The 10,979-nt window shown below is 65.3% G+C and overlaps 1 protein-coding gene across 1 annotated transcript; it reads left to right on the top strand.

The window, feature by feature from the left end:
• The first annotated feature begins 6,213 nt into the window (after positions 1-6,213).
• On the top strand, positions 6,214-10,008 carry OSM (oncostatin M). The gene is made up of 3 exons (XM_036449117.2): positions 6,214-6,630; positions 7,888-8,021; positions 8,952-10,008. Exons 1-3 carry the CDS (start codon positions 6,597-6,599, stop codon positions 9,498-9,500), a joined length of 717 nt encoding a protein of 238 aa, XP_036305010.1. The 5' UTR covers positions 6,214-6,596; the 3' UTR covers positions 9,501-10,008.
• The last annotated feature ends 971 nt before the right edge of the window (positions 10,009-10,979 follow it).

The following is a 10,979-nucleotide window of genomic DNA, read 5'->3' as shown; positions in this document are numbered from 1 at the left end:
CTCTGAAACCAATAAAGAAATATATTTTTAAAAATAAAATAAGCTGAAACCGGTTTGGCTCATTGGATAGAGTGTTGGCCTGCGGACTGAAAGGTCCAAGGTTCGATTCCAGTCAAGGGCATGTACCTGGGTTGCGGGCACATCCCCGGTGGGCGGTGTGCAGGAGGCAGCTGATTGATGTTTCTCTCTCATCGATGTTTCTAATTCTCTATCTCTCTCCATTCCTCTCTGTACAAAATCAATAAAATATATTAAAAAAAATAAAAAAATACAATAAAATAAAGGGAACCCTAAAATACGTGGCCTGCGTGACTGGCCGCTCTCACGTGGCATCACGTCTTCAAGGCTCGCCCGCGTTTCCTCCTCAGGGCTGGGCGATATTCCATTGCACAGAGACCGCAGGTTTTAAATCCAGTTCCTGCTGGTGGTCGTTGGGATTGCATCTGTGCCGGGGCTGTTGTGGATCAATGCTTCTCTGAACACGTGCGTGCTCCCCCGTTTTCAACTCTCCCGGGCGTGTGTCCAGCCGTGGGGCAGCGAGGCGTCTGACACTCTGGTTACCCTCTGAGCACCTGCCAGACGGTCCCCTGAAGCGGCCCGCAGCGCCACGTCCACGGCCGCGGAGCCCCGGCTGATTCCCCCACATCCTCCCGCCCTTGTCACGCCTGCCCGCGGGTGTGAGGGGGTCCGGGTGTGAGGGGGTCCCGGTGTGAGGCGGTCCCCGGTGTGAGGCGGTCCCTGGTGTGAGGTGGTCCCGGTGTGAGGGGGTCCCGGTGTGAGGCGGTCCCCGGTGTGAGGCGGTCCCTGGTGTGAGGTGGTCCCGGGTGTGAGGTGGTCCCTGGTGTGAGGTGGTCCCGGTGTGAGGTGGTCCCGAGTGTGAGGTGGTCCCCGGGTGTGAGGTGGTCCCGAGTGTGAGGTGGTCCCCGGTGTGAGGGGGTCCCCGGTGTGAGGGGGTCCCGGTGTGAGGTGGTCCCCGGTGTGAGGGGGTCCCGGGTGTGAGGGGGTCCCGGGTGTGAGGGGGTCCCGGGTGTGAGGGGGTCCCCGGTGTGAAGGGGTCCCCGGTGTGAAAGGGTCCCGGTGTGAGGTGGTCCCGGTGTGAGGTGGTCCCGGGTGTGAGGTGGTCCCGGGTGTGAGGTGGTCCCGGTGTGAGGTGGTCCCGGTGTGAGGGGGTCCCGGGTGTGAGGCGGTCCCGGTGTGAGGTGGTCCCGGGTGTGAGGGGGTCCCGGTGTGAGGTGGTCCCCGGTGTGAGGTGGTCCCGGGTGTGAGGGGGTCCCGGTGTGAGGTGGTCCCAGTGTGAGGTGGTCCCGGTGTGAGGGGGTCCCCGGTGTGAGGTGGTCCCCGGTGTGAGGGGGTCCCCGGTGTGAGGTGGTCCCCGGTGTGAGGTGGTCCCGGTGTGAGGGGGTCCCTGGTGTGAGGTGGTCCCGGTGTGAGGTGGTCCCCAGGTGTGAGGTGATCTCGGATGTGAAGGGGTCCCGGGTGTGAGGGGGTCCCGGGTGTGAGGTGGTCCCGGGTGTGAGGTGGTCCCGGGTGTGAAGGGGTCCCGGGTGTGAGGTGGTCCCGGGTGTGAGGTGGTCCCCAGTGTGAGGTGGTCCCGGGTGTGAAGGGGTCCCGGGTGTGAGGTGGTCCCGGGTGTGAGGTGGCCCCGGGTGTAGGTGGTCCCCGGTGTGAGGTGGTCCCGGATGTGAAGGGGTCCCCGGTGTGAGGTGGTCCCGGGTGTGAGGTGGTCCCGGGTGTGAGGTGGTCCCGGGTGTGAGGTGGCCCCGGGTGTGAGGTGGTCCCCGGTGTGAGGTGGTCCTGGGTGTGAGGTGGTCCCGGGTGTGAGGTGGCCCCGGGTGTGAGGTGGTCCCCAGTGTGAGGTGGTCCCGGGTGTGAAGGGGTCCCGGGTGTGAGGTGGTCCCCGGTGTGAGGTGGTCCCGGGTGTGAGGTGGTCCCCGGTGTGAGGTGGTCCCCGGTGTGAGGTGGTCCCGGGTGTGAGGTGTTCCCGGTGTGAGGTGGTCCCGGGTGTGAAGGGGTCCCGGGTGTGAGGTGGTCCTGGGTGTGAGGTGGTCCCGGGTGTGAGGTGGTCCCCGGTGTGAGGTGGTCCTGGGTGTGAGGTGGTCCCCGGTGTGAGGAGAGAGAACCACGGGCCAGCTGCCTCCTGCAGGGGTTCTACTGGGGATCGGGCTCGGCACCTGGGTGGGTGCCCTTGACCGAGAATCAAACCGTGTGACCTCCTGGTTCCCGGGCCAGCCCGCAACCACTGAGCCACACTGGCCGGGTCCTTTTTGTTTGTTTTTAAATGTAATCCCCGCTCCTGACCCAGCGGGGGCTGCAGAGGGCCCCACGGCTGCAGCCTCGTCCGTGTTTCGAAGGACGAGGTTCTCAGTGGCCTTGTCTTTGGGCTCTCGCACCGGGTGCAGCCAACAGGCCACACATGGCCACAGCCGTCCTCGGCCTGACCGACCAACGTTCCTTCGCTTCCCGGTCATCCTGGGGCAGAGGCGCCTGTGCCGGGTTCGAGCCGGGCTGTTGTCCCTCCATCCGCTGCACCACCGTCACCTGCAGAGCGGACACTGAGGCTCAGAGGCGCGGAGGCTGGGTCGAGAACACTGGGCTCGGTCCCGCTGTCCTGGCCCCGTGGCTGAGTGTCGACCTGTGAACCAGGAGGTCAGGGTTCGATTCCCGGTCAGGGCGCAGGCCCGGATGGCGGGCTCCATCTGCAGGGTGGGGCGTGCAGGATGTTTCTCTCTCTCTCTCTCCCTCTCCCTTCCTCTCCGAGATCAATAAAAACATATTAAAACACACACCACTGGGCTCCCAAGTGCCTCAGCCTCCGACCCCCACCCAGCGGGTCAGGGCCCAGGTCTCTCCGCTCCGGGGGCCGCCCCCCGCCGCCCGGCCTCTGTCCCCGCGGAGGGCGGGCCGGGAGCCGGGGAGCAGCAGTTCCGAGGAACCAGCTGGCCCTCGCTCCCCGCATCACGCGGAGCGGTGACGTGGCCGGGAGGGGGCCGGCCGGGCTGTGGTCAGGGAGCCTATTTATACCGGCCGCGCCGTGTGTGTCGCAAGCCCTTCCTGCCGGCGACAGGGACGTCATCGGGCGCTGACCTCACCAGAAACGCTGACGCATCTCCCCTCACGCTTCGCTCTGATGGCCGGCCGGCCGGCCGGGCCTCCTGGCCTGGGGACCCCTGGGGTCCCCCTGCCCACGAGGTCACGGGGCAGGCCGAAACCGGTGTGGCACCGTGGATAGAACGTCGGCCTGTGGGCTGAAGGGTCCCGGGTTCGATTCCGGTCAAGGGCACGTACCTTGGTTGCAGGCACATGCCCGGTGGGGGGTGTGCAAGAGGCAGCTGATTGATGATTTAATCTCATATTGATGTTTCTGGCTCTCTATCCCTCTCTCTTCCTCTCTGTAAAAAATCAATAAAATATATTTTTTAAAAAAAAAGGAGAAGAAGAAGAAGAAGAAGAAGAAGAAGAAGAAGAAGAAGAGGAGGAGGAGGAGGAGGGAGAGGATACAGACACACACACACGGGCCGAGGGAGGGCCACGCGAGGGGGCAGCCGGAGAGGGGCTGTGGGATGCGTCGGCCTTGCTGACACCTCGCCGACCCCGGACTTCGAGGTCCAGGCCTGAGAGGAAGCAGGTTCCTCGCGCACCGGCCGCCCGGACTGCGGCCTTTAGGTCTGGCGTCCGGGGCAAGCCGACAGAGGAGCCGTTTCTGCCTGTGGCGGCCCTGGTCCCTGGCACCTGCACGGACCCTCTGTGAGCCCTGAGCTCACAGCCTCTGCAGGGCCACCATGCAGGGTGACCTCAGGCAGTGACCTCATGCCTCAGGGGGATGTACACACAGAGTGGCCGGATGACGATGATCTCTGAACGCATGATATTCCGGCCACTCAGTGTGTATCCTATAGAATAAAAGGCTAATATGTAAATTATCCCCACGACCAGGAGTTCGACCAGCAGGCAGGCCGGCCAACTGTCCATGTCCCCTTCCCCAGACCAGGCTGGCAGAACCCCACCCGCGCACGAATTTAAGCATCGGGCCTCTAATACACACAAACACACACACACACACACACACAGAGTGGCCAGATTATTATGCGTTCAGAGATCATCATAATGATGATCACACTAGGGAATGGCACACGAAATTTGTCCTTGCAACCCCAGCTTTGTCCAGAAGGTCCTTCTGCTGTCTGGTCTAATTAGCATATTACACTATATATATATATATATATATATATATATATATATATATATATATATATAAATTGGTTTCAGAGGAGAATGGAGAGGGAATGAGAAAGAGAAACATCAATGATGAGAGAGAATCATGGACCGGCTGCCTCCTGCAAACCCCACACAGGGGATGGAGCCCGCACCCCGGGCGTGGGCCCTGTCCGGGAATCGAACCCTGACCTCCTGGTTCACAGGCCGATGCTCAGCCACTGAGCCACGGCGGCCTTGTTAAGCCCGGAGACAGTGGGGAGAGGAGGAGGGTGCCCAGGCTGCCCCCCGAGGACGGAGACCCGTCCGCGGGAGCTGAGAGGGGCCGGGAGCTGCCCAGCCGAGCTTCTCTGAATTTCAGTTTCCTCCCGCTCAGGAGCCAGCACGCCCTGCCGGCCGCGCCCCCTCACGCGGCTGTTGCAAAACGCGAGCGGGATGTGAAATGAAGAAGGAGCGGCGAGGCAGGGGCGCAGGAAGCGGCTCGCGGGGGTGGGCCCCGAAATGAGGAATTGAGCGGGAGCAACGCGCTCAGCGGAGAATCCAGAGCCGGCCCTCGGGGTGGCGATGGTGGGGTGACCGGGCAGTGGGGTGATTGGCCACCGTGGGGTGATGGGACACGGTGGGGTGACCGGGCAGTGGGGTGACGGGGCACGGTGGGGTGATTGCCTATGGCACAGCGAGCGCCCTGCTGGGGTGCCAGGGAGTGGGCGGGCTGAGGAGCCGCCTGGGCACAGGGCGCATCTGGGGGCGCCCACTGTGGAGCCCGGCACCTGGGTGGCTGGCACAGGGGCGGCAAGGGGGCCATTTGCTGAATGAATGAAGGCTTTTAAAAAAAAAAAAAATAATAATAATAATATATTTTATTGATGTTTTACAGAGAGGAAGGGAGAGGGATAGAGAGTTAGAAACATCGATGAGAGAGAAACATTGATCAGCTGCCTCCTGCACACCCCCTACTGGGGATGTGCCCGCAACCAAGGTGCATGCCCTTGACCGGAATCGAACCCGGGAACCTTGAGTCTGCAGGCTGATGCTCTGTCCATTGAGCCAAACCAGTCAGGGCAACGAAGGCTTGATTGGTCATCTCTGCAGAGGGGACAGCCCGTGGGCACAGCATGGGTGGCCATGACGGGTGCCAGGGTTGGAGATGGTCAGGGCCCATTCGCCCTGGCACCTGGGTTTTGCCCGTCCAGGCTCCGGAGGCCTCTGGCCAGCCACCTGCTCCCAGGCCCGGCCAACGTGCTGGACCACCAGGCGGGGCCTGCAGGCCTGGGCAGCCCCTCTGCCCCCTCTGCCCCCGCCTGGGCCTCGGTTTCCCTCCTAGGGAGGCACCGTCTCCAGGCCCCTTCCCGCTGGCGCTTGGAGGCCTGTGGGCCGGGAGGACCAGCCCACGATCGCTATCTTTCAGAGAAAGTGAAACCTGGTGCCAACCGTCACCACGGCGACTCCCCCTCCGACTGGTTTCCCCTCTGAGCTCACGGCTTTCCCCTCCCCCCCCCCACATCCCTCCCTACCCCACCCACCACTCCCCAGCTAGTACTTTGAATCAGGCTTTCGTCTTTCCCTTTCCCTTCAAAGAACCCTCGCCTTTTATGTCCATGACGCGGGCCCTGTGAGGTGGCTTTTCAATTCCTCCTCCTGCAGGTGGGCTGAGGCCCGGAGGGCGAGGCAGGTCCCAGAGCTGGCCAGCGGGCTCGGACCCGTGTCCCCCAGGAGGACCCCGCTGTAGGGGTACCGGGGGCGCGGTGGGCATGGGAGCCGAGCCCCGCTGTGGGGCATGCAGGTCCCGGGGCCGGACCACAATCTCGGGGCTGCCAGCCTGGGTCTGGCCCTGTGCCCAGAACCCAGCGGTTTCCGCTCGCAGATGTCCCAACAGCCCCGCGGAGGGCGGGAAGGCACCGAGAAGGAAGGTGTCCTGCTCCCCTCGGCCCCAAACCACAGTGGCCCCGAGGCCGCCGGCTCCTGGGCTGAGACTGGCCGTGGGCCTGGCCGGCCGGCCTGCCCCTCCGTCTCCCCCCTGCCCGCCCGCCCGGCGCCCCGCCCGCCGATGGCGCGGCCCCCCGGCCCCCGGCCCCCGGCCCCCAGGAAGGTCGGGGCCGCGCTTTGCATCACCCCTGGGCGTCGGGCTGCCCTCGAAGAACGAATTCGAAGAAAACAGGAGGAGGAGCGGCGTGCGCGGCGCCGGCGCCCATTGGCCGCCCGTGGGGACCTCGGTTTTCGGGGTCATGTTCCCAGAAGGCCTGCCCTCCCCCCTCCCCTCCCCACCCACCCGGGAGGTGTTGGCCAATCGCTCGGGCAGGCAATAAAGTGGCTGACAGCCCGCGGGGCTCCCAGCCCGGAGGTGGCACCCCCGCCAGGCGCAGGCCGGGAGCTCGGACACCAGCATGTGGGCACCGCCCGCGAGGAGGACGCTGCTCAGTAAGTACTTCCTTCCTCCGCGCCGGCACCTGCTCACTGGGAGCCACGGGCGCCTGCGGGGAGCGGGGTACCTCCGTCCGCCCCCCACCCCTCCCCCCGGGAGCTGGGGAGACCGAGAGAAGGATGCTGAGACAGAGAGAACATGGCATCTTCACAGCGGGGGGCAGGGCATCCCAGGAGGGCTTCCAGGGGGAGGCATCGCGGAGCCGGCTCAGGGAGCCGGGGCGGGGGCCGATGGGGTGAGCGGCGGGGGCAGGAGGCGGGGGGAGGAAGCCAGAGCCGCGGAGCGGGAAGACACGGGGCAGGCGGACCGGAGGGCCCCCTTCTCGCCTTGATTTGCAGGGTCACACACCCCGCCAGGCAGGGGCCCCCAAGCCCACACAATCACACAGCCCCATAGCCACACCCACAGGGTGACACGCGCAGGCAGAGCCCCGTGACATCATCGGGCGCCCTCAATCTCACCAGCCCGGGAACCCCCACCTGCGGCCGGGGCCCCCCGCCGGCCGGGCTCCCATCTGATGATCTCTGCAGCCCAGCACAGAGCTGCGCAGGCCGCAGGCACACGCCCTGGCCGGCACGCACACTCCGCACACATGGGGGCGGGGGCCTGGGAAGGGGGGCCCGCTGTGCCCGAGGCCCGGCCCCCGCCCCCCCCCAGCATCTTCCCCGCAGCCCGGGGGGCCCTCGGAAGGGAACTGGTGTCACCGCCTTCCGGCCATTGCACCACGGCCCCTTCCGACCACGTGGCTGCCGGGGGTGGGGGGAGGCGGGCGAGCCGTCCCTGTGCCCGGCTCCCCCACCCCCGCCCCACACATGCCCACCGGCTCCCAGCACCCCTGTGGGCCTGGCGGGCAGGAGTGGCCACCTGTCTGTGGAGAGAGGAGGGAGGCTCGAGGCTGGGGGGCAGGCTGGCGCTGTGTGACTTGGGGAACCCTGCTTCGGACCTCGGTCTTCCTGGCAGTAAAATGGGTCTGTCACGGGGGCCGGGGGTAGGGTGGGGCAGGAGCCGTTCCTGAGCCCGGAGACGTGGCCGAGAGAGTCCCGCCCGGTCCGGCCCCGTGGGCTCCGGGCCCGGCCTCCTCGGGGCATCGCAGCCGCCGAGGTTTCGGGTGCTGGGCAGGGCCCCCCCGGTGGGCCCGTGTGTGGGCAGCGTGGGTACCCGTGGCTCAGATCCAGGAGGATGGGTGCATCCTCTGAGCCCCCCACCCGTGGCTTCCTCGCCGCGCCAGGTGACACCCCCTCTCTCTGCCCCAGTTCTGACCCTCAGGCTCCTGTTCCTGCACCCTGCAGCCCCCGGCGCCTGCCCGGGCAGCAGCCAGGAGCTCCTCACGCAGCTGTGGAAGCTGGCGAACCTCATGCAGCACCCCGGCTCGCTCCTGGAGCCCTACGTGAGCACCCGCCCGCCCCGGGGGGGGGGTGGGCACGGAGTCTCCGAGGACTCGGCCTGACTCAGCGCAGGAGGGACCCCCCAGAGGACGGGCATGGGGTGGGGAACCACGCCCCCGTGTTATTCCGGCTAACACCCCTCGGAGGCGTACCCCCGGCTCAGGGGCCTGGAGGGCGACCCTCCCTCTGCCCGGCACGCTTACCACACACCTGCCATGGCCTGTCCTCGGCCGCCGAGGCCCAGCCGCGGGCAAAACAGTCCTGCTCCCCCGAGGCTCATGTCACCCTCCCACCGACACGCCCCGCACTGTGGTCCCCCCACAGACTCCCTGCATCCCTCCGACCTCGCTCCCTGCAGTAACCGGGCGTCTTCTCCCTCTTGGGCCTCAGTTTCTGGGTCTATACAATGGGCGGATTAGATAGGGGGTGGACGAGGGAGGTCGAGCATTGCAAGGCTGACCAGAGCAGACGTGTGTGTGAGTGTGTGTGTGTGTGTGTGTGTGTGTATGAGTGTGTTTGTGTGTGTGAGTGTGAGTGTGTGTATGTGTGTGTGTGAGTATGAGTATGTGTGTGTGTATGAGTGTGTTTGTGTGTGTGTGTATGAGTGTGTGTGTGTGAGTGTGAGAGTGTATGTGTGTGTGTGTGAGTATGTGAGTGTGAGTGTGAGTATGTGTGTGTGTATGAGTGTGTTTGTGTGTGTGTGTGTGAGAGTGTATGTGTGTGTGTATGTGTGTATGAGTGTGTTTGTGTGTGTGAGTGTGAGTGTGTGTGTATGTGTGTGTGTGAGTGTGAGTATGTGTGTGTGTATGAGTGTGTTTGTGTGTGTGTGTGTGTGAGTGTGAGAGTGTGTGTGTGTGTGTGTGTGCGCGCGCGCGCCTGCACGCACAGTGGGGGCTCCGGCACTCACCCCGATTCTCCTCCTTCCCCCCCAGATCCAAGTCCAAGGCCTGGAGGAGTCGGGACTGGCCGGGAGCTGCCGGCAGCGGCCCGGGGCCTTCCCCGGCCTGCAGGAGCTGCGGACGCTGGGCCCACGGGCCTTCCTGCAGACCCTGAGCGCCCAGCTGGGCCCCGTGCTGCGCCGGCTGGCCGCACTGCAGCAGGAGGCCCCCCACCCGGCCTGGGGCGAGGCCCAGCGCTACCTGCTGGGCATCCGGAACAACATCCACTGCCTGGCCCTGCTGCTGCCCGCCCCCCCGGAAACGCCCGGCCCCCCGCCGGCGCGCCCCAGGACCCCCCCGCCGCCCCCCGCCACCCCCAACAGCTTCGCCCGCAAGCTGGAGGGCTGCTGGCTGCTGCACGGCTTCCACGGCTTCATGCGCGCGGCCGGCCAGGTCCTGGGCGAGTGGAGGGCGGCCCCCGGCCCCCGGAGCCGCAGGCACAGCCCCCGCCGGGCCCTGCGGGGCGGGGGGCGCCGGCCGCGCGGGAGGCAGCCCCCCAGGAGGGGCCGGAGACAGGAGCCCCGGGGACAGCCGCCCCGGTAGCCTCAGGGGTCCCCCGCCCCTCCCAGCAGGGGCAGGACCAGCAGGTGCTCCTCAGGAGACTCCCCGCCTCCACACCTGCTCCCCGTCTCTCCGACGTGCACTTTAAAGGGGTGACAGCCCGCAGGCTCCTCTACCTCCTCCCGGACGGGAGACAGGACGTGTGTCTCCCCCCTCCCCCAGCCCCGAGTTCCCCCAGCCCGGGGGGGCGGCCGGGCCAGGCCACGTGGGGCCAGCTTTCCATTGATTCAGGGGTCTGATGACACAGGCTGACTCACACCAGACGGCCGCCCCCCCGCCCGGCCCGGAGTGCTGCCGGCCGGCCCTCTCATGACTGGCAGAGCCGTGGCCCCCAGACTTCCTCCTTTCGGGGCCGGTGTGGTTCTGGGGGTGGGGGTGGGGGTGGAGAGGGGGGCGGTCAGGGCCTGAGCTGGGCTCCGATGCCTCATCACCGGACACCTGGACGTCTGGGTGACCTCACTGGGGCAGCGATGACAGGGCAGAGCGTCCTGCAGGAGAGACTGGGGGGTGGGGTGGGGGACGGCCCACGGACAGGGGGACGGGGGTCAGGGCCCCGCCTGGCCCCTCGCTCACGGCCTGGCCTCGGGCCGGCCCACTTGACCTCTCCAGCCCTCTATTTTTATTTTTAATATATTTTATTGATTTTTGTACAGAGAGGAAGGGAGAGAGACAGAGAGCTAGAAACATCAAGGAGAGAGAAACACCGACCAGCTGCCTCCTGCACACCCCCCCCGCTGGGGATGTGCCCGCCACCAAGGTGCATGCCCTCGACAGGAATCGAACCCGGGACCCCTCAGTCCGCAGGCCGACGCTCTAGCCACTGAGCCTCACCGGCTTCGGCTGGCCTCGGTTTTAACGTCTTTGTGAATGGAAGGGGTCGGGAGACCCCAGGCCTGTCAGCCACTGGGACTCACTGACAGAGGATGGCTTTCGAAGGGACACGCCGGGCAGGGACCCGGGTGCAGACTGAACTCCCTGGTGCCGGGGACTTCCCAGCCGGCGCCTGCCTGGCCTTGGCCTTGGGTTCTGGCCGCTGACGGCTCCCCCTGGTGGTGGGCCTTGGAATGTTTCTCGTGCTGAAACCAATTGTCCTGACGGGTTCTGGGCCCATGCCTGGCTCAGAGGAACAGGATTAATTTATCGATCTTTTTATTTTTAAATATCAGTTTGTATCTGTTTTTTTTTTTAAAAAAAACAACACATTTTATTTATGAGGCTTATTTATGATGTGTATTTAAATGTTAATATTGTGCCAACGTATATTTAAAACTTTGCCTGGTTTCTAAGCCCCTGTGTCTCTGTGTTGCCTTGGGGGGGGGAGGGCTTGGGGGAGGCTGGTCTCTGGGAGAGGGGGTGCCCCTCGCTGGCAGGGTCACCAGCGCCCACCACCGAGGGCCGGATGGGAGCTCCCTGCCGGGCCAGGAGGGGAAGTCTCCCGGCCAGCCTGGCTGTGGGGGCGTC

The sequence above is a fragment of the Pipistrellus kuhlii genome, unplaced genomic scaffold (assembly GCF_014108245.1).
Source record: "Pipistrellus kuhlii isolate mPipKuh1 unplaced genomic scaffold, mPipKuh1.p scaffold_m20_p_20, whole genome shotgun sequence".
Classification (NCBI taxonomy): Eukaryota; Metazoa; Chordata; class Mammalia; order Chiroptera; family Vespertilionidae; genus Pipistrellus; species Pipistrellus kuhlii.
Note: the sequence above shows the minus strand (reverse complement) of the source record. Positions and strands in the feature narration are given on the sequence as shown.